Source organism: Eptesicus fuscus, chromosome 2, assembly GCF_027574615.1.
Source record: "Eptesicus fuscus isolate TK198812 chromosome 2, DD_ASM_mEF_20220401, whole genome shotgun sequence".
Classification (NCBI taxonomy): domain Eukaryota; kingdom Metazoa; phylum Chordata; class Mammalia; order Chiroptera; family Vespertilionidae; genus Eptesicus; species Eptesicus fuscus.
This window is the reverse complement of record NC_072474.1, coordinates 86,707,789-86,734,950: the sequence shown is the minus strand read 5'-3', so window position 1 is coordinate 86,734,950 and position 27,162 is coordinate 86,707,789. Positions and strand designations below refer to the sequence as shown.

General features: G+C 42.8%; 1 protein-coding gene across 3 annotated transcripts in view; it reads left to right on the top strand.

The window, feature by feature from the left end:
* The window catches only part of SPATA18 (spermatogenesis associated 18), a 28,398-nt gene extending 18,782 nt beyond the window's left edge, over nucleotides 1–9,616 (top strand). For 2 of the 3 annotated variants that reach the window (XM_028143792.2, XM_028143791.2), the window contains 5 exons: nucleotides 986–1,161; nucleotides 4,531–4,654; nucleotides 6,375–6,458; nucleotides 9,002–9,047; nucleotides 9,418–9,616. In XM_028143792.2, coding sequence (XP_027999593.2) covers nucleotides 986–1,161; nucleotides 4,531–4,654; nucleotides 6,375–6,458; nucleotides 9,002–9,047; nucleotides 9,418–9,425 — 438 coding nt within the window. In that variant the 3' untranslated portion in view covers nucleotides 9,426–9,616. Of the gene's footprint in view, nucleotides 1–985; nucleotides 1,162–4,530; nucleotides 4,705–6,374; nucleotides 6,459–9,001; nucleotides 9,048–9,417 lie in introns of those variants that run through there. The other variant, XR_008558776.1, reaches the window with a different exon arrangement.
* The last annotated feature ends 17,546 nt before the right edge of the window (nucleotides 9,617–27,162 follow it).

Genomic DNA, 27,162 nt, shown 5'->3' with positions numbered 1-27,162 from the left:
TGAATCAAAATTATACCTATATTTTTTTGTCAGATCGGCAAAAAATAAATTTTTTGGTGTGCCGCAGAATTTTAGTAATTAGTTTGTGTGCCATGAGATGAAAAAAAGATGAAAATTACTTCTTTAGATGGGCCCTTAAGATTGGAAGATAGAACATCGTTGTTCCTAAGATTTTGGGAAAGATAGGTGTGGATTTGCATCCTGGCTCTGGCCACTTACTGGCTGTGTGACCTTGCACATTTACTTAACCTCTCTGTTCTTTAGTTTTCTAATCTTTAAATGGGAACAGCAAAAGTCATGACCCCATAGAGTTCTTGAGAGGCTTAAATGAAAGAAAGCAGGTCATCTGCTTAGCACAAGACCAGGCATATAGTGAACTCTCAATAAACGCAAGCTATTATAATTGTTATTACTATAGATTATGAACAAGTCAGAGTTCTGTGTGGGCATATCATATAACTTGCCCAGAATTTAAAAAAGGGGAAAGAATAAATAAAAGCTACTAAGGGTTTTTTCTTTTAAAAAAATATATTTTATTGGTTTTTTTACAGAGAGGAAGGGAGAGGGATAGAGAGTTAGAAACATGGATGAGAGAGAAACATCAACCAGCTGCCTCCTGCACACCCCCCACTGGGGATATGTACGCAACCAAGGTACATGCCCTTGACCAGAACCGAACCTGGGACCCTTCAGTCCGCAGGCCGACGCTCCATCCACTGAGCCAAACCAGTCAGGGCAGGGTTTTTTCTTTTTTTCTTTTTTTTGAGACTCTCCTGGCCGTTAGTATGTCATTCGTATTCTGCCATCTTTCCCCCTTCCTACTCATGAGGCTTCCTCCTTTTAGCACATGTACTCCTTCTCTCGCTTTTAACTTGCTTCACTCACACTTTCTTTCCCCACCTCCATCGGTCATAATGTCCTTGGGGTTGTCAGAGTTTCTGGCCACAGGATGGTAACAAGGGGATGCCATCTTTTTGTTTTTCAGGACGTGATTCGAGCCATGAATGTCAATCCCAAGATTTCCTTCCCTCCGGAAGTTGATTTTTGCCTCCTCAGTAACTTCATCCAGGAGATATGTTGCATTGCCTTTGCAATGCAGACTTTAGAGCCACCCCTCGATATTGCATTTGGGGCCGATGGAGAAATGTTTAATGACTTCAAGTAAGAGACATGGGAGCGGAAGCTAAGGAATAGAAATAAGTGATCTTGTCTCTATTTCCTGGGAACAATTTAGGGAAAAGAACGCGGGGTGGGGAAATCAACAGATACTACCTGATTTCCAGGCCCTGCCATATACTTCTCTGTTACTGCAGGACACAGCCCTCTCCTTGGTCACGTTCCTTCTCAGTCAAATGGGCTTCAGAGGGGATGATGTGACTTTCATTGATCATATTGGTCTTGGGGAGAATTAATAAGTACCTGGAGCCTGTCTGTAACATTTTAAAAGAAAGGTGCTATATAAATACAAGCATGTATTTTTATTGTTTAACACTTTTTATTGAGGTATAATTAGCGTATAACTCTATATTAGTTTCAGGTGTACAACATAATGATGTGATATTTTTATGTATTGCAACATCTGTCACCATACATGGTTACATAATTTTTTCCTTGTGCTGAAAACATTTAAGATTTACTCTTTTAGCAACTTTCAAATATGCAATACAGTATTATTAACTATAGTCACCACAGTATACATTACATCTCCTGACTTATTTATTTTATAACTGTAAGTTTGTATCTTTTGACCCCCTTAACTCATTTTGCCCACCCCCCATGTCTCTGGCAACCACCAATCTGTTTTTTTTTTTTGTATTTATGAGCTTGGTTTTTGTTTGTTTGTTTTTTATATTCCTTATATGAGATCATATGGTATTTGTCTTTCTCTGTCTGTCTTATATCTCTTAGCATAATGCCCTTAAGGTCCATTCATGGTATTGCTAATGGCAAGCTTTCATTCTTTTTATGGCTGAATAATATTCCACTGTATATGTGTATCACATCTTCTTTATCCATTCATCCATCAATGGACACTTATGTTGTTTCCATATCTTTGCTATTGTAAATAATGCTGCAGTGTACATGGGGGTGCATATATCTTTTCGAATTTGTGTTTTTGTTTTCTTCAGATAATACCAAGAAGTGGAATTGCTGGATTCTATGGTAGTTCTATTTTGAATTTTTTGAGGAACCTCCATACTGTTTTCCATAGTGGCTGCACCAATCTATGTCCCCCCACACACCCCTGCCACATTGCACAAGAGTTCCCTTTTCTCCACTGCTCTACAGCAGCGGTTCTCAACCTGTGGGTCGTGACCCACAGGTTGAGAACTGCTAGCAGGGTCGCCTAAGACCATCGGAAAACACAGATATTTATTTTTTATTATTATTATTTTTAAATATATATTTTATTGATTTTTTACAGAGAGGAAGAGAGAGGGATAGAGAGTTAGAAACATCGATGAGAGAGAAACATCGATCAGCTGCCTCCTGCACACCCCCTACTGGGGATGTGCCCGCAACCAAGGTACATGCCCTTGACCGGAATTGAACCCTGGACCTTTCAGTCCGCAGGCCGATGCTCTGTCCACTGAGCCAAACCGGTTTCGGCGGAAAACACAGATATTTAGATTACGATTCATTAAGAGTAGCAAAATTATAGTTATGAAGTAGCAACGAAAATAATTTTATGGTTGGGGGTCACCACAACATGAGGAACTGTATTAAAGGGTCGCGGCATTAGAAAGGTTGAGAACCACTGCTTTAGAGGATGCCTGTTCCCACTTAGAAATATTCATCCATTTGCCCTGGCCAAGTGGCTCAGTTGGTTCAAGCCTCTTCCCGTACACCAAAAGGTTGCAGGTTCGATTCCCGGTTTGGGAGCAGGTATGGGACTCAACTGATAGATGTTTCTCTCACATCGATATTTTTCTCTCTCTCTCTCCCTTCCTCTCTCTAAACATATCCCGTGTGGTGATTAAAATAAGAAAGAAAAGAAAGAAAGAAATATTCATCCATTTTGGTTTATGGGTCTGCACATTTCCTAAACCTCTGACAGGCCTCCTGCTTGCACGCCTTTATCAGCGGGAGCAGGCAGCATCTTGGAGCGTCCTGTGGACTGTACTCTTGGTTGGCTGTGGAGCGGAAACTGGAGTTCCTAGTAATGATTGGATTTGGTTCTCCCTCAAGGACTTCACAGCACAAGCATAATTCTTAATTAAAAAAACAACAAAAAAACCTCTGGCAGCCTTTCACACATTTAAAAGCAATTACTCAAATTCTCCTCCTTCTGGCCTCATGCCTTCAGGTTTTTTCCATATGTAGGGGTTGGGGGTTGAGACTTCTTGACAAATACATCTGTTTCCTTGGCCTGTGCTCCATGCTCTGCTGAGCATCCCTTGTTAAGAGAGTGTCCACACTGAATGCAGTCCCCTGGTTTGGACTGGCCAGTCTGGAGGGACCGACACACTTTCCATTCTTATTCCCTATTAATTCAGCTAATTTTAAAAGTTATTTTCTTCTCCCCTCCCCCCGGTCCCCAGCCATATAACACTGTTCACTCATTTTGAGTTCAACTGAAATCTGTTATTATATTTTTACTTGGGCTGTGTAAGCCATTTATTACCTCTAACTTTGTAGTTAAATATTTTTAAAGATTCAATTGCAGGACCCCATAGGAATCCAAATTACATGCTGTCTTATTAGATTCAGCTTATTTTTCCCAGCCAATTGAGCAATTTCATAAAAAAATACGATTTTATTGATTTCAGAGAGGAAGGGAGAATGGAGAGAGAGATAGAAACATCAATGATTAGAGAGAACCATTGATCAGTTGCTTCCTGCACACCCCACACTGGGGATCAAGCCTGCAATCTGGGCATGTGCTCTGACCAGGAATCGAACCATGACCTCCTGGTTCATAGGTCAACACTCAACCACTAAACCAAGCTGGCCAGGCGAGCTATTTTTTGATACTGTGATCTGTGGGTTTTTTTTTGACCCACTCCCCACCTTTGAATGATTTTTCTTTATTTCATGCAAATCATTGATGACAATGTTGATTTATCATGGGATTGAGAGAGAGCCCTTTGCACCTTCACTCACGTTCTCATGGGTTCATTAATTACCTCTCCTTGGATCTGATCCTTGAACCAGTTTCCAACCCACCTACTTGAGTTAATCATCCACTTATATTTCTCCTGTTTTGTCCACAAAGGTAGCATGAGAAATCTTGTAGGAAGCCTATGGGACTTCACACAGTCTCTAGCATTTCCTTGAATCACAACCCTTATAATCTGGAGAAGAGAAGGGCACAATTAGCCTGACATGACTTGTTCTTAGTCCATGGGGATCCTCCTTATCACTGGTTCCTATTCTAAGGGCCCAAAACCATCTCTTCAATAACAGAATCAGGATCCGTGTTTATCTAGATCTAAGCATCAAAATGGAAGTTTACACTGCTCTTCCCTCCCAGTTGTGCTACCTAATTGTTTCACTTCTCTTTCTCCTCCTTTTGCGTGTTTAAAATAGGTACCGTCGCAGCTATGACTCGGATTTCACGGCGCCCTTGGTCTTCTATCACGTGTGGCCTGCCCTCATGGAGAATGACATCGTCGTTATGAAGGGGGAAGCTGTCACCAAGAGAGGGGCTTTTGTACGGTGGCCTTGCATTGTGACAATTCGTCCCAAGTGTTTGATTCACAAGTTCGAGAACATTTATACACCCAGAGATTCTATAAAAGAAGCTCATAAAGAGTTGCTTGATGTCATGCAAAGGAGAGGAAAAGGATTGGCTGGGAGAGAACAGATTCTTTTCTTCGATTCATCCACAATTCTTCATAATTTCTTGGCAGCAATTTCTTTGCCTGTTGCTTTATTTATAAGCTAGAACTAGTCCTACCTGCCTCCCCTATCTTAGAAATATTAAGCCATTATAAAGGCAAAACCTTTTGAGCTCACCTTACGGGAGGCCCTTTGTAACGCTAAGCATTTAAAAGGGATAAATTTTCAGGATACAGTTTGCCAAATTTTATGAGCCGCCATTTTGGGAAACGATGAATGTGCCATTTTTCTCTCCTTGGTATGATGTGTGGAGAGGGGAGGGATGGAGAAAAAGTGGGCAGAGGGGGTGGGGAGAGAGGGACCAATCAGTTTTGGAAGGTTGCTTCCTGTGTACGTGGCTGTAGAATGTTTTGAGCATGTTAAATAACTGGACAGCCTTCAAAACAGAGTCTTAATGTGACTTGGTATTGGAACTAGTGCCCACAAGTGCTGGACATGATGTGAACGTGATGGGGTTTTGATGCTGCCCTTCCTAGAAAGAGTTAAATAAAATTTGAAGTGAAGTTCCTCAGTCCAGATCAAAGCCACGATCCAGGTGCCTTCTGTTCTGCGCGCTTTGAGCTGGAGAACAGGGGATGTGCTTCCTGGCAGCTTCCCCCACAGAGGGGGGAAGGGAAGTAGTGCATTGTAATAGAACTCAAGGGTTTTTGCCGCGGAAGCAGCCCACTTTAGCTAACTGTATCTCAATAAAACACTTGTGCAATGGAAGCCGAGCCCGCAGAAGTTGGGTTGTGTTGTTCTGACAACCACATATGCTATGCAATGAAAGAGCCCATAAACCATGCTCTTGCCCCTACAATAATCACCCCTTGTTAAAAGATTCTCATCGTAGACTGTCTGCAGTACAATTTAGAAGGGAAGGAGAAGAAATGGCCACTATTAGCAGTTGCCTTTTAATTTCCTTTGCTCCCATCAAGCATGGCGCCAACATTTGCCCAAGCTTAAACTCCTCATACAAAATGAGAATACCCTAAAAGGAAGAACTTTGAGAAGGAAAGGGTTGAATGAAGGGAAATTTTTAAGAAGGCTTTTTATTAGTGAGATCTCACTATAGTGAATATATGTATTTTTTTCTTACTGATTAATTGAATTGAAGAGTAGGGGACAGCAATGGTGATTTACTTAGTCACTAAATTCATTTCATTCAACAATAGTTGCTCTGTAGTCATTTATAACACGGGTGCTGGGGTTCAGCAATGAACAAAACAGACTCAGACCCCTCCCACAGGGAGCTCCAACACTTGCAAACTTAATGTACTTTGCAACTTACTCATCAAAACAGAATCCTACTAGCACCAAGGGTTTGAATATTCCAAAGTTCATTGTAATGGGATTTTATTTGAGAAATACCCTGAAGTTATTGTCAAATATTGGGCAGCTATAGTAAAGGAAAGGCGTATACCTAATGCGGACGACCAGTAATGGGCAAATGTAATCATATCAGCAAAACCCCTCTACCGGTGGGATATGCATATTGTCCTAAGCCATGAGAGCGTTTATGAACCATCGACTATTTTTCTTTCTCTTTTTAGTGGAACTCTGTGCGACCCATAACCCGAAGTCGAAGCAGGAGTTTAAGTCCCATCTGCCCCCGTAGCCATATTGGGATAAGCATGGTATGTATCTAATCATTTTGCACAAAATCATCCTATGATTGACATTTTAAAGTTCAACAGTAGCCTATCAAAGAGCTGATTATAAGTCTGTCGGTAGAAAGAGAACCTGTGCAATAACCCCGAGCTAATTTTTATACTACCCTGGACTAAGGAATTGATCACCTAGAAAGAAGTAGAGATAGTTTTTTTTTTGTTTGTTTTAAAGAAAACGGGCTATTGGATATCAGTTATAGAGAATGGGACACCTTAGTCAACTGATCTCAGCACAGGTCCCTGCCTCCTCTGGAACTTACTCTGTGATTTGGAGAAACTGATCAAATGGTCTGGATTTCAGTACTGTATAGAGGGCACTGCAGGTGTTAATTCTCCTCCCAGTTTCAAAGTAGGAAAAGCAAGATTAGTTTCCTTTTACATTACTTCTTGAAAGAATTACTAATACTTCTGTCAAAGGAAAAAAATAGCAATAACACCTCTGAAGACGAAAAACATTAGTATGGTTCATCATAAATAAATATGTTTATTTATTCAACAAATAATATGTAGTCAATGCCTTTTGAATACCGGGCTGGACCAGGACATGTGGACACCAGGCAGGCTAACAACGTCCTGTCCCTTCAAATTAAAAAAAAAAAAATTAAAACGTTTGCTTCGCCCTTGTTTCAGAGAGGGTGGTGGGGAAGGAGACCCACATCCACTTCCCTGAAATTATCTCTAGCAATGCAGCTCTAGCCCCAAACTTCGAACCCCCCGCCCCCAGCACAACAGAAACAAACCCCTCGCAGTGACAAGACCCACCCGAGTGACCGGGTTTGGTGAGCATCTATGGCTACTCCACCTCTCCATGATGGTGGACACTGTCTTCACGAAGCAGCCCTTCGTTCCTTCTGTGTCGGGTGGATGCTGGGTTTCGGGATGGGGGAATGGGACCCAAAAATAACGGAAACATGGTCTTTCCCCTGGATGGGCTTCAGTATTTTATAAACAAAGTAATGGAGTGCGGTATACGGTTTGGTTCATAAAGAGGCAGGAAGCGCTAGAGTTCTTAGACCAGGTAAGATGCCTTCTGGGTTTGGTGGTGAGGAAGGGGTGCCCGGGGGAGTTTATATTGGATTTGGCAGAATTTCACGAGCTGGGAAGTTGGGGAGAAAAAAACTCCTGATGCAGGAAGGGGCCTGAGAAAGGCATGATTCTGACACAGCTCTTTTGCTCTCGGAGATTTTAATATCACGTAATGGCCCTCATTCAGGAATAAGTTTTACAGTCAGTAAAAGCAGAAGGATAGTGCACTTAGTAAACTGATAAATGAAAAGGAAACCTTGAGAGTTTTGTACTGGAAGATCGCAATTCTCCCCAGTCTAAGAGGAAATGGCATGTGAGAAGGGGCAAATCCGACGCCTGTGTGCTGACGTCCATGGCACATGTTCCCCCTGGACACGCACCGTGGGCTATCATGGGCTCCGTCCCTCTGTAATAAGCCCCTCTATGGTTCGGCCTGCCGCCTCCTCCCCGTTGTGTGCCCTGGGAGAACAAAGAAATGTAAACTTTAGGTCAGAATAGACGATGTTCTCAAAGGTGAAACTGCTGCCAAAATTCCGTCCCTCTCCAGCATCCTCTCCTTACAGCCAGCTGGGTTCACCTGCAAAATAAGATGCAAATGTCTTTGGTTGATCTGGTCGTGGCTTATTTGAGGTCTTGTGTGCAGAACAGCTTCCATCTTCGTGAGTGCCTCTCTGGAGTGTTTGAAAGCTCAGAGCAAGAGTGATGCTTGTAGGCGGTTATTTCTGGGCCGTAGCAGGTTTGCAAGTACAGGCGGTGGCTTTTGCTTAGTGAAAGCAAAGGTGAGATTTGAAAAATGAATTTTCTTTTTTTTTTCTGGCTTGCCTAGTGACTTCCCTTAATAGGGCAGTGCTTGGGACACAGGGGGCAATTCATAGGAAGGATCTGCCAGACAGTATCTGACCGTTGGAGCTTTAATTTGTTAATAATAATGTTCTGGAAAGCTTTGAATTCAATATGGCCACTGAGCATTCAATCTCAAAGTATTTAGCAACCATTAAACAGCAATAACAAAAAGCAACAAAAAACAAAGACACCGAGCCCAGGTTTTAATTAATAATATAATTTAAACTAAATTGAGTGCCCATTTATTTCAGGAAGTGAAAAAGGAAACGGGGGCCCTAACTGGTTTGGCTCAGTGGATAGAGCATCTGCCTGCAGACTCAAGGGTCCCAGGCTCGATTCCGGTCAAGGGCATGTACCTTGGTTGCGGGCACATCCCCAGTGGGGGGTGTGCAGGAGGCAGCTGATCAATGTTTCTCTCTCATTGATATTTCTAACTCTCTATCCCTCTCCCTTCCTCTCTGTAAAAAATCAATAAAATATATTTAAAAAAAAGAAAAAAGGAAACTTGAGTGGGGAAATCACAGTTCTGAAGTGTCTCAAAGCAACTAGTTAGCTGACGTTTTAGGGAAAGAAAGTCAAAGGGACTCATTCATCGGGCTCCATCTACGGTGTAACTCACATTCCACTTGTATATTTTCCAGCTATCTCGAAGTCGGAGTCCTTCTCCAATAAGATGTGCATTGCCAAGTAAGTGGGCTGGTTTAGATGGTTAGACAGAACCACCTTCTGTTTTTTAATGCTCCTTTTAATACTCAGCCTTGTGTAGCAAAAGGAATGTTTTGCTTCCCAGGGAACATCTTTTACTGACACCTGACACCTTTTATTTCTGGGCGGGCCTTCCCTGAGCAGGTCCCGTGTGTGTGTGTGTGTGTGTGTGTGTGTGTGTGTGTGTGTGTGTGAGAGCGGGGGGGGGGGGGCGGGGAGAGGGGACCTAGACGGAGCCTCCAATTGAGAGACTTCATGGACATTAACCTAGATCAAGCACCCTGCTTCATTTAGGTCCTACCAGAAGAAACCCTTCAGGAAGGGGCTGCAATGAACTTCTTTCCCTCCCTAGGGTATTAAACCACCAGACGTGTTCCTCTGCCACAGCACATCACCTGCACCAGCACATCTGCACCAGCCAGCCTCCCCGGCGCCCGCGCCAGCCTGCTGTGTCTGCCGCACACCTCACTTAAGATAATGTGAAAGGGCAATTCTGTGTATCACTCCACACAGAGAGTTAAATGTTTTGGCTTGACGCATTTGTAACTTCAGATATATTGCATTTTATTTTACTTGATAGGTACCAACCCCATGACTTTGATAAAAACGATTGCATAGGTGTTTAGGATCACATTCATTCGAAGCAGTCCATTGCCCAGGTTCAGGATTCTCATGGCCACTGGGTGAGCACACACGGAAAACCTTGACCATGCTGAGTCCGAAAGACAGAGGAGAAGTCATAGTTTACAATTTGATCCATAAGCATTATAACGAATAGTATTAGCTTTAACTTGAAAACAAAATTGGGTGTTTTACTTTGCTTTTGAGGTTTGGAAGACAGCCCTAATCTCAGATTGGGGAATTTGTGGCAGGAATGGTGACTTTAGGCTAAATACAGATGGTGGTGAGGGACCAGGATGTAGGTCATTCATTGGCTTGGTTCTGTTTTCTTACTTAGGGCGCCCAGTGTGGCTGAGCTGAGTACTGTAGGTTGAAGCTACTGAGTTGAGAGAATTTGGACAGAAGGCAGCATTGAGATAAATGTTTATTACATTATGCTTATCTCCTGGGAATGTTTCATGCAGCTTTAATGTATGTGTTAAATATAAAGCTACCTGGGCCATGCCCTTTCCCTATTCCCCCTACTTGGTTACAAATTCAGGCCTCCTGTGAACTCTGTCTGACCCCTAATACCTAAACTCAAGGCCTAAAACTAGGAACACCATTTACTGATTTTAAATTGAGCGTATATGCCTCAGTTTCTTCACTGTGGAGTACTGTTGTAAGTTCAAGATAAAAACGGAATGTGGCTTTTCAAGATAAGTAATAGTCTTTTTAGGCTTTTTTTTTTTTTTTTTTTTTTTTACTTGAACACCAGCCTTGAACACAAGCCTGACAAATGACTGCTTTCGCCAAGTGCCTTTTAGAGAGAAACTCTGAATTGGCCACAGCTCAGCCTGCATCAGCTCAGGGCCAAACCCAGCACCTGAGGCTTTTCAGGTGGGAACAGCCCCTCCCCCCTCCCCCGAATTTCTCTAAAACATCTGTCCCTACAGACGAGGGAGAGACCGCTCAGTGCTGCCCTTGGGTCTAATGTCACCAACTCATCCTGCAGGGTGAGTTGATTTCCCCACGCTGAGTATTTGTGTAGTTACCTCTTCGGGGCCATGCAGTGTGCTAGAAGGAGAACCTGGTGCTGGGTAACTCCAGCTTTGTTTGGTCATTAGCTGGCTTTGTGGCCTTGAGCAAGTTACTTCACCTCTCTGAGCCTTTGTTCCCTGTAGAGTGAGAAGGCTGGATGAGATTAATGGTTCTCTCCACCCTCCCAGAGTCAGTGCGCCGCACCCCCCCCCCCACCTTTTTAAACAAATAAGTTTTTTTCTGGCAATTCTGAAATGAAATTCAAAGTTAATAGGATCCACGTGACATATATATATTTAAACAATGAATAGAATACCCTCACTGTAATAGGACGCAGTTAAAAGGAAAGGCACTCTTTAATAGAATAAAATGTATTTAATAGCAAAGCTTGGGTGTGACCATCTGGAAGACAGAATGAAGTCATCAGGTGCTTTCACCGTGTGTGGAGTCGCAAGCTCCCACGGCAGATCAGTGTGTATTGTTCTGGCAACATTCCACGCAGTGTTGTCACTGGATATGATTCTCTGGAGTGGTGGACGGCTCTGGGAAAGTTTTGAACAAAAATCTTACAGTTGTGCCTTGATTTACCCAGTACACGCATTCCTGGAATAGTCGCTGGATCGTAAAACCACGCCACAATTACCTTTGGCTGTATGTCGAAAGGTCATTTCTAACATCTCACTAAGCAAAGGGAATGCTTACATACCAGAATTTTCTTTCTGGAGTTGAATGTGGAAGTTCATGCCCTGGTTTGGAAAAAGGTCACCTGTATTCAGTGTATTTGCTCCGTACGCTGTCTGGCCATGTACCATTTCTCAAGTCTCCGATTTGAACTAAAACCACCACAGGGGATTGGTGGGGAGTCTAGAAGAATTTTTGGAGAAAATCCACCAAACCAAAGGAGGCCCACCTGTGCTCCTTTCACCTGGGTACGCTCCTTAACCTCAGTGACTTTGAAAAATGAAAAGCTCTTACTTCATAATCTGGATAAACATTAGCTTCTGTATTATTGGTTTAATAGCGAATAATAAAACTGAGGGGAAAAAGTGCTTCTGTATCGGTAGGTTCTTTGCCATAAAATGCTTTCCTTCCAGATTCCCAAGGTCAGCAACGCCTTTCACCCGCCTCCATTCTGTGGGGCCTGGAAGAGGGCGGAGTTCGTTCAGTGAATAACACCAACTGCGCCCTGTCTGGGTTAAGGCTGTGATTGCTGCAGTTCCATGCTGAAGCTCAATTGGTGGCTTTAGTTCATGTTGCTCACAATTCATTGTCATCACATTCAGGACACTCTCTCTGAGTAGTACTTTACCATTCTCATGCAGCTTTCACTTAGTTATTTCAGTTGCTGCCCCAAACAAATCCAGATCTCTTCAGTCTTACAGATAAGGAACCTGTTCAATGTACCACACAGTCTTCTTCCAAGGCCTTTTATTTTGGAATAACATTCTATCCTGTTTTCTTTTGTTCCTCCACAGCCTGTAGCATTAGTTCTTTTATTTACTGATTCATTCATTCATTCATTCATTCACTCATTCACTCACCAATACTTATTTGGTGGTACTTCCTGTGTGTCAGATACAACACATACTCTAGGGATATGGTTGTGGACAGGGTTCCAGCTCCAATGGAGCTAAATGTCATGTCCAGTTGCATTCCTTGGTGATTTCCCTGCCATAGAGAGCAAATATGATGGAGGAAAGAAAAATGGAGTCCTACAGTAAATTTAAAAGAGAAAATGCCACATATTAACTGAAGAGATTAAATATGTTAATTTTATTTTTTTTTTTGGGGGGGATAACTGCAATATAGAGAGCTATGCCAGGCAATGATAGAAGTGTGGTGAGCTGCACAAGAGAATGCAACTCAGTCATGTCATCCATTGTGAGTTACTCAGTCTTTTAACAAATACCTACTGAACCTATGACCCTAGGATCATCCTATATGATAAAAGGCTAATATGCAAATAGAGCAAACTGCAGAATGACCAGTCACTATGACACGCACTGAACACCAGAGGGCAGACGCTCAATGCAGGAGCTGCCCCCTGGTGGTCGGTGCGCTCCCACAGCGGGAGTACCGCTCAGCCAGAAGCCCTGAGCCTGACTCATGGCTGGCAAGTGCAGCCGCAGCGGCAGGAGCCTCTCCTGCCTCCATGGCAGCACTAAGGAAGTCCAACTGCCGGCTTAGCCTCTCCCTGCATCAGACGTCCCCTGAGGGCTCCTGGACTGAGAGAGGGCATAGGCCAGGCTGAGGGAACCACCCCCACCCCCCCGCCGCCCCCAGTGCATGAATTTCATAAAATGAGTCTGGGGAGGAGAAACTCCTAAGATCGATTCCAACACTTCTCATCACCACAGCTGCCATATTCCTAAGTAACAGGACAATTTGCAGACCATTATAGTTCACTTTGAGGCACCCCACAAACCCTTCATGGGGCTGATTGCTGCCAATAAGGGTCTATACAGTTTTGAGTGGAAGATTTCTTAGTAGTATGACTTTGAATAGTATCATATCTATAATGAAGGGTAAAGTGAAACAGAGCGTTTAAGAAACTAGAATTGCAAACTGCATTAGGTCACTGAAATGTGAGCCCAGGAACCAACCATATGGGTGACATTTTGGTATTTGCCATTTAAATACCAAAGCAATGAATTTCGTTGGCCTTAGTACAGTCAGTGAACAGGGGCCTTGAAAATGAAGCTGGAACTAATTTTTTAAAATTTAAAGATGGGACAATTTCACACTTAAAAAAAACCAAAACTGCCCACTGGGTGCCAGCATGAATACCATACTTTCCATAGTATCACTGGCAATAATATATCAAAACTGGGCAGCTAGCGCTCTTTTCTATTGGGTGGAAAACAAAAGAATATGATAAATGAGTATGTTATAGCTTTATTTCAATATAGGTTAAGCCATAATTTTAGTGATACAACCAAAATAATGTCTTGAAATGTCATGTGAAATATGTTTCAGAAAAGGTTTTTAGTCACTGGACAATTATCAGAAGACCTTGAGCGCCGTTGATGAATGGGACCCATTTGCAATCGATTTCTGGTGTTGCAATGCTGGGGACGAGGCACTACACTTCTCTCTGTTGTCTTAGACCAGAGAACAAGTGTCAGAGCCATAGCTTCAGAGCAACAGACTTCAGGATTGGCCTAGCTCTGTGGGCCACAGGTTGAAGTGAGAATGGAAAAAGTTATCTGTTCATTCATCATCTCATTTTAGAAGCATTTGCTTCCCAGTCGGCGTGGCTCAGTGGATGAGCATCAACCTATGAACCAGGAGGTCAGGGTTCAATTCTGGTCTGGGCACATGCCCGGACTGCAGGCTCGTTCCCGAGCAGGGGACATGCAGGAGGCAGCTGATCAATGATTCTCTCTCACCATTGATGTTTCCATCTCTCTCCCCCTCTTCCTTCCTCTCTGAAACCAATAAAAAATAATAAAAAATTTTAAAAAAGAAGCATTTGCTGATGCTTGTTAACGGAGGTTCCAGGCACTGTGCTAGGCCCTGGGGCTGCATCAGTGAACGAGACTTTCCGTTGTGGAGAGAAGGTGCTCACACTCGGGGGCAGTGTGTGCCAAAGGGGTGGGTCTGCGCTCCCTCTGAAAGACAGGGCAATGACTGGCCATGAGCTCTTGTTTGGGAGATAAGCTGACGTTAATTATACGTGGATAGTGGTTGAATCAGTCTTCCATGGCACTGTCTCCTGGAGGCCCAGACTTAGCACCAGGTGATATCTCATTCAGGGAGGTTACCCAGCTTCATGTAATATGTGGTGAGAATGGTCAGAGAAAATACGGATGCAGCTTAAATAATGGGCTAGAAATGACAAGGAGGAGGTGGGCATAAAGGACTTTGTACTTACCCTTGGAAAAGACTCATTAATACACCAAGAGAAGACACACGATCGAGTTCAGAAAATCTACTTTCCACAGAAGTAAATTTAGGAGCCCTCCCAGGAAGGCCTTCCCACTCACAGTTTCTTAGCAAGCTCTTGACATGTCACTTTTCGAGCTATGCTCAGACATAAGATTTTGAAGGACGTTAGAGTGCAAATGTAAATGACCTGGAGCAGTAACCCCGTAGTACGAATTAGGTTTTAGATGATTTTCCTGAAAGTCTTATGGATAAAGGAAGAGATGAGGAACTATCAGGGTCCTTAGAACATGATTAGAGCTGGCAGGGTATGTAATGAGAAGGTTTTTTCCTTTGAATGAGATGGTCCAGGGCATGAAAACCAGGTTTCACCTGCTCTGCTGTTGTATTTGGTGTGAGCACAGTCTTACTGGCCAGAGAAAGTTCTGTCTCCCCAAAGGCAGCTTCATCTTGGAAATGGTTACTATGGACGAGCTATTTGTGCCCCCCACACTTTCATATGTTGCAACCGAATCCCATCGTGGTGGTACTGGGAGGTGGGGCTTTTGGGAGGTGACTAGGTCCCGAGGGTGGAGGCCTCGCGAATGAGATTAGTGCCCCTATAAAAAGGCCTCTAGAGAGCTCCCTCACCTCTTCTGCCGTGGAAGGAGACAGCAGAAGACAGTCTTCTATGAAGGAGGAAGTGGGTCCTCACCAGATACCAAATCTGCTGGCACTTGATCTTGGACTTCCCAGCCTCCAGAACTTCGAGAAACACATGTCTGTTGCCTAAGCCACCCAGTCTATGCCATTCTTGTTATAGCAGCTCGAACAGTCTAAGACAATGGTTATCTTTGATCCAAGACCCATTTGTATTCATGTATATCCAGTTGCTGATGGGACACTTATTCTCTGGCCTTGACATGATGTGACTGACTTCTAACCTTTCTTGGTTTGATTTGAAATGGCTTAACTGAAAGGAAGAGGGTAGCTGTTTTTTTAATTAGAAAAATATTTTTTTTTCTGGGTGTTATAAATGATTTGGCATAATTTAATACATATACTTTTGATAATCTGATGGAAAGTTTAAGATGACCTTAAGTTTCCCAGAATATCATCTATAGAATGCTAATGACTAGTACTTAACCTAACATTTACTGTATGCCAGATGTTGTGTTAAGCACTTTATATTATTAAACCCATTTTATAGATGGAGGAACTAAGGCTCAAGGTCATTATTAAGTAAGCTGTCCTAGTAAATGTTGGAGCAAAAGTTCAAAGCCAGGTTTTCTTATGTTGAGCTCATACTCTTTTCACTGATTCTACAGGATAATAAGATGTGGAGTGAAAAAAAAGTATTCTGTGGTCACGTAGGTTTGAAAAATAAGTTAAAAAAGGCTTGCCCTGGGTGGGAATGGCTGGGGGAGGGGGTCAATTGGGGGAAAAAGGAGACATATGGAAAACTATAGACAATAAAAAAAAAGTGAGTTGAACAAATCTTCTCTGCAGGACTCTGCAGAGCCTCACTGTTCTACTGTTCGTGGGCAACTTCAAGGCCAACGTCATGTGCAGCATTCTAAATTTATCCCGCCATGGAACCCTTTTCTTTGCATGCAGCTCTTGTAGAGGTACTGTGCTTGAAGACCTGTTTCAGGAATGCTTCCTTAGGACCTATTTAATTTTTGAGAATTGCAGATGCTGCTGACCATTGGAGTTAGGTTTTATCAATTTTTACAAGTGAATGAAGAATCCTGACTCTTATCACCTGGTAAGACTTTCATGCAATAAATTAGTTAATGAAAGGCCAAAGCAAGGAATGTCTTATTTATCCCCGTTCCTTATACTTCTGCTGATCTTTTCCTTTTGTCTTATTTTCTTTACCCTTCTATCATTTGTATCATGAAATAAAATTCCCTTTAGCCCAATAGTTGTCATTGTTGTTTTTCCAGCATTCGTGTCTTTCCTTAAATCCCTTACCTTTGCATCTTCACTTCTGATTTATACAATGCATCAATTTTATGAAAATTTCAAATAATTGTTTTCTACATTTTTGAATGCGTGGGTTATTAAAATGACAGTCAATTCTTAAATGATAAACTTCCAATAAGTCAGAGCTATACTTTTATTTACATCTTATGTCGCTTCAATATACATGTTGACTTGTATTTCCCAAATTTGTTTGGTGATGAAACTCACTTGGCATGCTTATCAGAGATACATTACTGAATTCCACTCAAATACACTGCATCAGAATCCCCAGGGGTATCTGTTAATATCAGCGAATGAGTTTGTGAAACACTAGTCTAGATCTGGCTTTAATGACCCACAAACAAAATATTGCATAAGTACTTTATTGCATATGTTTTATGTTATTTAAAAGCCTCTGAGAATATTATTTGCTACACTCCAGTAACAGGCAAATTACTAAAGATTTAATACATGTATTCTTTATCTGCATACATACATATAAAAATATGGCCAATCATGGGCTATGCAATTAGATTTTCAATAAAAGAAAGGGATGAAAAAGAATAGCAATTTTAATTTTCTTCCCTAAAGGTTAGAATTTTCCTCTCATGTTTTGTATTTGGACAGCTTCTTTGTTGAGCTGTCACAAAATATATTTCATACTGAACTCATAAGTCATTCCCTTCCACCTTGTAGGCCTGTGTTCACTGTGTATAATTGAGAGTTAGTCATGGCTAGAATAATGAGACCCGATTGGCCATGTTTTGCCTAGTCGTGGTTGTCTGCCAGATGGAGCTAGTCACCTGGATGACTCAGAGTTAGGAACATCTTTATGAATATTCATATGAGTCTCTAGAGAAAAATCTAAAGTAGAGTGAAACTGACATCCAAATATTAGACCTCACAGGTGGCCTATCTCAACTGGAATTTTCCCAAACATTGAATAGAGGAGAGAAATTTGGCCTTTTCTGTTTACTTTGCAAAGTACTAAATGTCCCAAAGAGAAGATTGGAAATGAACGTGTTTTAATATCTATTCATGAAGCACATCTTTTCCTTTTACATCCCATTAGAATCTCTCATCACTACAGTGTCTAAGTTGAAAAGCAGGTTTGGGAAAATTCCAGGAAAGAAATATTGATACAGAGGGCCAAATGGATCACCAGTTCTGAATATCTAGTATTTGAAATACATGGGCTAATAGTTCTAATAGAGATGTTGGGTGGAAATAATGATAGACTTTTTCCTTAATGTTTTCCTTGTCTGAATTCAGCGTTTCTGCATTGAATAGCCAAAGGTGGAAATGTAAAACAAAACAACATTTAGTATTGGAAACTAAAGTTGTAATATGTCTTAGTATGACCTCTCCCTTTCTTACTAAGATCCACAACTGGAGGAAATTCTAGGGACATAAATAAATTCCAATCTTTGGTGCTGTGGGGGGGGTCTTTTTAAGTCCGTTTCCCTGGGAAATGTATGGACTTAGCCACCAGATGGCAATGTTGCTTAAGAAATGAGAGAATGCTAGCAGTAACAAGACAAACAGAAATAAATAGTACTGCCTCAGATAGAATCTATAACTTAATTTTAGTTTTATTGCTCTCCACAAATTTGGAGAATAATTTAAATTAAGGGAGGATGTACAGGCATAAAATACAGAGTATGGTAGAAAATGTAGTGTTAAATAACTACATTATTAAACCTAATAAGGGATTTATGCATTTGGTCTCCAAGGTTCAGAAAGCAATTCCTCTGCTAGAACAAAAAAAATTTTTTTCTTTAATCCTCAACCGAAGATATGTTTATTTATATTAGAGAGGAAGGAAGAGAGAGAGTGAGAAACATCGATGTATGAGGACCAAACCCACAACCTAGGTATGTGCCCTGACGGGGAATCAAACCTTTTAGTGTGCGGGACGATGCTCCAACCAACTAAGCCACACTGGCCATGGCAAACAAAGATTTTATGTGTGTGTTAATTTTAAAATCCGTTTATGAAACCTAACACCACCATCTTGTTAACTTAGGGTTCTTATTGAGACACAATTCAGTTTGTTAGTAAATGTTTTGAACATAGCTCTTTGCTCTTAAACATAGGAGAAACGGGTGGTTTCTTTAATGGTCCTCTAAGATTTCCAAGATTTTCCAACTGTTAGTGCTTCACGCAGCCCAAACTCCCCAGTTCCTGGGCAGGGAGCTCAGTTTCAGAAACCCGTGGGCTTATTTCAAGCAAATATTTCAGTTTTCATCTGGAAGATGGAATAATATTTCTAAGAAACTCTCTAAGAAATTGCAGGAATTCAGCAGAATAATATTGTAGGAGTGTTTGAAAAAGCCACAATTCAGTATGAAAGGGGAAAAAAAGTTTCTGACATTAAAACTATTTTCTTTCTTTAAAAAATTGTTTCCACAGAAACAGATTTTTCCTGTTGAACATGTAGATTTCTATTTGGTTTCCCTAAGCTTGATCCACACGCCCCCCCCCACCCCATTTTATTTTTTAACAAGGTAATTTTTCAGAGAACAGCTATCTTAAAATTGATGTCTTTACAATGAGTTGATCAGTTACATATGCCTCCTGTCAATGACTACATACCTAAGTTTAAGTTAAAATCTCCGAGCAAAACTTTACAAAGGTCTATTTCCCCCATCCCTCACCAAGCCTCCAACCCCAGCTCTTCAGGTTCCACTCCATCTAGGTCAGACTTTTGTGGAAGGGGCTCAGCTTTGCTGGCATTCTTAGAGATACTGAGGTTCTAGGATATTGCCGCTGATGGCCGAAGGCAAGGAAACTTCTTCGGTGTGGGTTTACGAACAACAAGGAAGCTGCTGATTGATATCATAGGCACTCGGCACGCTGGAACAGTGCTGGGAGCCTCTACCTTAATGGTATTAAATTTTAATAAATAGTTGTTAATAAATAAACAGGGGTCCAGAAGTCATCCTGGGTCAGGTCTCCTTTAGCCAGAATAGTGTGCTAGAACCTTTGCCTCAGAGCCAACCCAGGAAACAGAAAGGAAAAGTTTCAAATGTTAAAAATGCAAACAAACAAACTCAAACTGCACCTAACAGCATGCTTAGGGACGCAGTGGATGTAAATTCTGATACAAGCTCCTTTTTAATGGTGGCCCGATAGCCAACAGCTGGTGGACTGGCAGTAGCACCGAGGAGCTCTGCATAGACAGTGGTGAGAACAGCATTGCCCCATAATATGCAGGGGACCGGCGTCAGAGGAGGAGGCTTTAGTATCGGTTTGATGGCATCTTCAAAGTTCTTAGAAAGCCTCACGTAAGAAGAGATGACCATTTTGGCTATTTGCCTGTTGAGGGATAGAAACCATATTCTTCAAACAAAGCTTCTGCCTTTCTTCTGAGGTTCTTTAGGGAGAGTGTGGACCAGAATCTGGATGAGGGTGAAGCAAGCAATGCAGTTGCATTGGGTACAAAACACTCAGTAATAAATAATATTTTAATGCAATATATTTTAAAAAAATCAAAATTAATGAAAAAATCCTTGGTGACCAAAGTGTCAGCATTTTTTTTTATCATTTTTTAAATTAAGGTATTATATGTGTACATATCTTACCATTGCCCCCCACCCCACTCCCATATATGCCCTCACCCCCCAGAGTTTTGCATCCGTTGGTTATGCTTATATGCATGCATACAAGTCCTTTGTTTGATTTCATATCTCCCCCACCTCTCCCTAACCTTCCCCCTGTAATTTGACAGTTTGTTTGATGCTTTACTGTCTCTGTATCTATCTTTTTGTTCATCGGTTTATAATGTTCTTTATTATCCATAAATGAGTGAGATCATGTATTTTTGTGAGATCATGTGGTATTTTTCTTTCATTGACTGGCTTATTTCACTTAGCATAATGTTCTCCAATTCCATCCAGGTTGCTGCAAATGGTAAGAATTCCTTCTTTTTTATGGCAGCATAGTATTTCATTGTGTAGATGTACCACAGTTTTCTGATCCAGTCATCTGCTGACGGGCACCTAGGCTGTTTCCAAATCTTAGCTATTGTAAATTGTGCTGCTATGAACATAGGGGTGCATATATCCTTTCTGATTAGTGTTTCTGATTTCTTAGGATATATTCCTAGGAGTGGGATTACTGGGTCAAATGGGATTTCCATTTTTAGTTTTTTGAGGAAACTCCATACTGTTCTCCACAGTGGCTGCACCAGTCTGCATTCCCACCAGCAGTGCACGAGGGTTCCTTTTTCTCCGCATCCTCGCCAAGGTGTCAGCATTTTAAATGAAGGCAGAATGATAGTGATAACACATTTTCCCAGGTTCTGAATGGCTGCTCCGAATTGTCTGCAGAGCAGCGCAGTATCGCTAGTATCCCTGGGCTCCTACGAGAGAGCTGCTTTGTGCTCTGTATCTTTTCAGTAAATCAGATCGGAAACAGAAACAGCCCCAAGGTAGCCGTTTCTGGCATCAGTGAAATTGCATTTACCAGCAACTTTTCTCGGAAGCCACACAATGCAAAGTGCTAGATCTAAGAAATAACGAGAGGTTGCCCAATTCCAGTTTCTGTTCCCGTGACCTGTGTTACATTGATCTGATTAATACGCTTCCTTTTTATTCCGAGGCGTGCTTCAGGCCAGTGTGGAGATAGGATGGAATTGTCAGGACATTAGTTCTGGTGGACCTAACGGCCATTCCTAATCAAGGGTGCAGTGAATAAAAATGTAAAGAGACCCAACAACACAGGAACTGTTTTATTTGAGCAAAATACAGTCTCTGACATTCACGCTGAAAGAGAACATCTCGTGTCAGTAAGGCAGGCGTTTCCTCGGGAAGCCGAAGATAATGGGAGTTAGTTTGTTCATTACTGGATGCGATTCCGTGGTGCTTTCCTTGAGGGAGCTTTCTGAAAAACTTGTCTCGTGTGGCTCTAGTCTCTACACTGAACAGTTGCCTTAGAAAGTTAATTTAGTCATTGCAGGATGCAGTGACTGGTCTTGGCGTTGAAGTACAATGAGAACTTTATAAAGCAACTTCGGAAAGATAGTCCATTGGAGACCATCCTGATGTCCCACTAAGCCTCCTCTCATTGAATAGCCCCTTTCCAAGAGCTGTTGATTTATTTAGGTAATGTTTTGAATTTCTAAATATTCTTAATTGTGATAACAGAATTCCGAAAACAAAATAAAGCTTGTTTACCTTTCCCCCAGAAATCTGCAGATCTGTGTACGCTTCCAACCAGTAGTGACGCTCTGTTTTGACTTAAAGTTGGAAAACGAGGACCAGGACCAGTCCTGGCTGCAGCTAGTCAGACTTAGCATGAACTAGGGCCGTAGTCGGCAAACTGCGGCTCGAGAGCCACATGCGGCTCTTTGGCCCCTTGAGTGTGGCTCTTCCACAAAATACCATGGCCTGGGCGAGTCTATTTTGAAGAAGTGGCATTAGAAGAAGTTTAAAAATTTTGGCTCTCAAAAGAAATTTCAATTGTTGTACTGTTGATATTTGGCTCTGTTGACTAATGAGTTTGCCGACCACTGAACTAGGGGATCCATCCGCAAACCAAGGTCACTTCCAAAATAAAACAATTTAGTGTCTGTTATTTAAGCAAAAGTACTGTAAGTAGCTCTACAAAAAAAATCAGGATTTTGTTGGACCTCCTTAAACTTTGGATTTAGACTGTAAAAATCGGAATGCGGGGGTGGTGCACCATAATTTGTTCAAGGCTCAAGGTCATTGAAGGCAAAATAACACCCACAAGGGACAAAACATGAAGCCAGTCTGTCTACGGAAGGCTTTAGAGAAAATGGTCAGCCTGCTCGGTCCCCAGAGCCTCTTGTGATGTCTCCCATCAGGAGTCCCTGGGTGATGGGCCGGCCTGTTGTTACCAGAAACCCAGACTGGAAAAGAGGTTCTGAGTGTCTGGAGGAGTCCCGTTGCCCCTGCTCCTTATGGCCCACGTGGAGCAAAGACCCCGGGTGACCTGGGAGGCCCTCTGCTCAGTACCCCGCAGTGTCCCAGGTAGACGGTCCTAACTTTGGAGCCGGCCGCACCGAGGCAGCTTTGGGCATGGTGTCTCAGAGCCACGGGCACACCAAAGACTGTGGAAGCAGGAACTGGCGTGGAGCTGTCTTCCTAGCTAGAAGACCTCTCCAGGTTTTATGGAGAGAAGAGAGCTGGGTTCTCCACTTGATCACGTTCCGTTGGCTAAGCTTTGAGAGCAGTGGGACTATTCTGTGCAAAATGAGGGCCAGAGGTAAGGAGAGAGGTGGGGAGGTGGGGAGGTGGGGAGGTGGGGAGGTGGGAAGGTGGGAAGGTGGGGAGGTGGGGAGGTGAGGAGGTGGGGAGGTGGGGAGGTGGGGAGGTGGGGAGGTGGGGAGGCGGGGAGGTGAGAAGGCGGGGAGGTGAGGAGGTGGGGAGGTTAGAAGGTGGGGAGGTGGGGAGGTGGGGAGGTGGGGAGGCGGGGAGACGGGGAGGCGGGGAGGCGGGGAGGTTGGAGTACGGTTCCCAGGAGGACACTGCCTTCTCGCTGGGCAGCACACGCTGCTAGGGAAGGAGACCCCAGTGGCCAGGTGACCAGGTCAAACCTGGTTTTCCTACCGGCTGCTGTGGAAGCACCTTTCTAATTCCTTAGAAAGAATTAATCTGTTTGAAACGCAGTGGTTAAAAACGGTGCATAAAATAAAGGACCGAATAGCATGCTGTTTTAACAGGAAAGGAAGCAGACATCCTAAAACACACCCTGCCTGCAATGCTATTGTTCTATTTTGAAATATCCCTACACCAGTGGTTTTCAACCACCGAGCCACAAGAAATTTTAAAACGGGCAACACCTGACTATTTGGTCAGGGGCACTGACCTCTTTTGACCCCTTAGATTGTCAGAGAAAGAAATGACAACAGCCAACATAACAATAGCCGCCTGGTGTGAATGCCCTGTCTTGAACCATAAATATATAGGTCATATAATAAAGTGGCATTTTATTGGTCATGTAGCATAATAAGGTTGTGTCTGATTGGTTAATTTTTGGTACTAGAAATACTTATATATAAGTACAGGCACCTGGTTTTTTAAAAAGTCACTTTGGAGCAAAAAGGGGAGATAATTAATATCATTATTATTATTTTTGTAAACCAATCAAGATCATACCTTTTTTTTTTTTTTTTTGCCAGATTAGCAAAAAATGTATTTTTTGGGGTGCCACAGAATGGTGTACTGTCATCAGTGTACGTGTGCCATGTGGTGTAAAAGGCTGAAAATCGCTGCTTTCCACTGTTCTATTAAGAAAGAACCATTTATGAGGCCGGGGAACTTAACCGCCTCCAAAGCTCTTTTCCTACGGATGGCATGAAGAACGGCTGAGCCCTGAAGACCAAACCCATGGCCGGTCCCGCAGGGAGACCGCTCCCGCGCTGTGTGGTGGTGTGATTTCTGGCCGGCCCGGCCTGGGGCTTTGATGACAGGAAGGGAGCCTCCCTTCCCTCTTCGTATGGCCAGTTCTTGCAGCCGATGGAAGTGTCTCCTGGGAGAAGTGTTTTGTCTCGTCCTAACGGAATTAAAAAAGCTACAGGCATCATCTCTTCCTCTCTGCAGATGCAAAAGCTTAGTAAAATGTGCATGTCTCCGCTTCAGCCCTGCTTTTCCATGACAATATGACAGCCAAGCGTCTCCACACGCAATGTGTTGGGGCGGGGGGAGGGGGGGGACTTTGGAGAACGTTGGCCTCAATGATGTGTTATTTTAATACTTAGTTCACTAAATCCCTTGCCTGGCTCTCCTCGCTTTTAATAATTAAAATCTCAATTAACTCAACTACGTAAACACGGGGAAGGTGCAAGCTCGTGTTTCATTTGGAGCCCAACTTCAATGGATGGCAGACAGTTTATGGGCTCTTACTTTCTTTAGCGTGAGCCTGCAGGGGCTTATTACCCAGCCTCGGCCTCTCTGACGGCCATATGCTTTCCTCACTGCAACGTTAATCAAGACCAGACTTAGCTTGATGTGAAATAAGATCCAAAGGCCCCGAGAAGTCATCCTCATGAAACCCGAGCAGCTGGAACCCACAGATGGAGAGAATCTGATTTAGAAACATCATTTCGATGCTAGATTTCCAGTCCATCTTAAAGGAAACACAGCTCAGATCCCTGGACCCTGAAAAGTTGCATGAGATCTTGGGGCTTCCTGGGAACCTGAACCTGGGTATGTAATTAGTTTAAGAAGTGAGGAATAAATATTTGGTCATCCTAAGGTTGGGTCTATGTATGGTTTTCCAGTAAACTAGGAAAGAAGAACAATGAACCTTGTAAGTCCTGTATGTGAGTTTTTTCAAGACTTGATTTTAATGAAATCAGATCCATAGAGCTATAGTGAGGACTTGTGGGAGTTGATGAAGCTGTAAATAAATTGTCCCTGGCATAAAATGAAATGAGAAAGGGGGTCTGGAGCTTTCACAGGTTTTGTGGATGCTTGGGGAGAACAGAACAGAGGCCAAGGGCAGCCAGGTAGTTTCTCCCAGGCCTTGATGTGTGGGGCCTTCTCTGTGCAAAGCTGGAGTGAGAAATGTCAGTGTGTCTAGAGAGCAGTCCACTGCCCTGCAAAAGCTGGGCTTCCAGTCTTTGGTGGCGAATCTGGAGCCCCTCACATTCATCTGGTCAGGGGGAAGAACTGGCTGGAGAAATCGGAGCCTTTCCTCCAGCCCTGCCTCTTCCTAGTTTATGACCCACATCCTTTGTCTCTGGTTATTTGTGCAATGAAGGTCGTCATGTCTCCAGAGCCACCTCCAGTGAGACTCACATGGGACAGCAGTTAAGGAATGAAGCAGAACATTTCGACCCTTGGGTTACTAAAAAGTTTAGCAGTTCTGTTGGAGTCACACATGGCCTCTCCCTAGTCTGATATGCAGAGAAAACGTCTGTAGTTATACACGACTGATTAGCTCTGCCTCAAGAACTCCTCCCATCCTCAGGTCCTTTGGGAAGTGGGAAGGGGGTGGGTGGGAACTAATGTAGCCAACCCAGTTTAAAACTTTGCCTGATTTCATGATGTAAAGTTATTCATGGTTTAGTCCAGTGTCCCAGGGAATAATTTCTTAGTGCTTCAGATCTCTTCCTTCTCTCCCCTACTCTTCTCCAAGATGGTACCCACGGGCTTCCACAACCTCATGGTCTTGTAGGGCAGGGCACTTTTGACCTTGTATTGGACTTCTGGTGTGCAGAACTTGTGCCCCTGATGTATGGCTGGCCTGGTCCTGTCTTTGAATGTCCTTCTGGCATCACTGCATCTTTGTGGGTTTTACCTGTGTGGTCTGGTCTTTCTCAGACAGGTCAGAGTCTGGAAGTCCTTCCCTGCTCTCCCCCATCCTTTCCTTTGGAGTCCCTGGCATGTGTCCATCAGTTTCTGGTCTAGGCTGTCTAGCCTGCAGTAGGGGCTGTGGGTGCACTTGTTTCTCCCAAGAAGGTGGGCACCATGCAGACCAGCTAGTTTCAAGCCAGCATTCATGAAACTGAATCCTCTATGCTGCCTTTCAGGTAGCAAAAGTACAGGATTATCTTGTACAGTGGTCTCCAGCTAGTCTCAAACAGCCCACAAGGCAAGAGGTCCTCCTAACTTAGCCACTGTACCTTCTCCCCAATCAGGAGCAGGGAGATGGGGCACATTTCTGGCCTCCTGTCTCCCCAACCACTATCTCACCTGCCTCACCTCAAGATCCTTGGAGGCAGATGGAGCAGGTTTTTCTTTTGTTTGCCCTTCTGTCTACTTGGGCTTCCTTGTGTTAAACTGGTTTTGTGGGTTTCTCCTGCAGTCTTCTCCTCTATGCTTTTCTAAGGTTCTCTTTTATCAAATTATTCTCTGTTTTCTCCTGGACTAGCTAAGAAACAAATATAATAGATATTAAGCTTTTTATGAAAGGACACATAAGAAATGTGTAATAGTAGTAACCTCTGAGGAAAGCAATAGAGGTGAGAATGTTTATTTTCATTTTATATACACTGGGCTGTTTGAATTCCCAAGTCATGAGAAATATTCTTTTTACATTTCCTTAAATATTAATTGGGGTAGAATAAAATTTTTGAGATAATTAAAAAGTGCAATGTTAATCAAAGAATTGATGTGGTGTAGTTCCATACCCTCTTCTTTCCCAATTTTCTCAGTGGAACCTCAGTCAAAACATCCTAGTGAAAACTACATTTCCCAGTGTTCCTTGCTTTTAAGGGTAACCATATGTCTGATCTGGCCAATGAGGTGTCAGTACAGGTAATAGGGAGGATTTCTGAAGCCGCTCATTGAGAGGAGGAAACAAGCTCTTCATCTTCCTTCCTTTTCCTCCTGTTATTGCTGGGTTTCCAGCAGCCTCAGACAAAAATGGGACCTTAAAGGCAGAAGCCACAGGCTGAGGATGGAGCAGTAGGATGATAGGAGAGGCAAGGATCCTGATGACCACATAGAATCACAATATCATTCCTGGAGCACTCATCTTCAGACGTCTTTTACATGAGAGAATAAACTCTACTGTGATCAATATACTATTTTTTTTTTCATGTCTCAGTTTATTCAGAGATGAATATAATTCCTAACTGGTATACTGGCTTAATTAACTTTGTACTGAAAAATGGTATACGAAATTTATCAGTATTGATACAGTACTGATT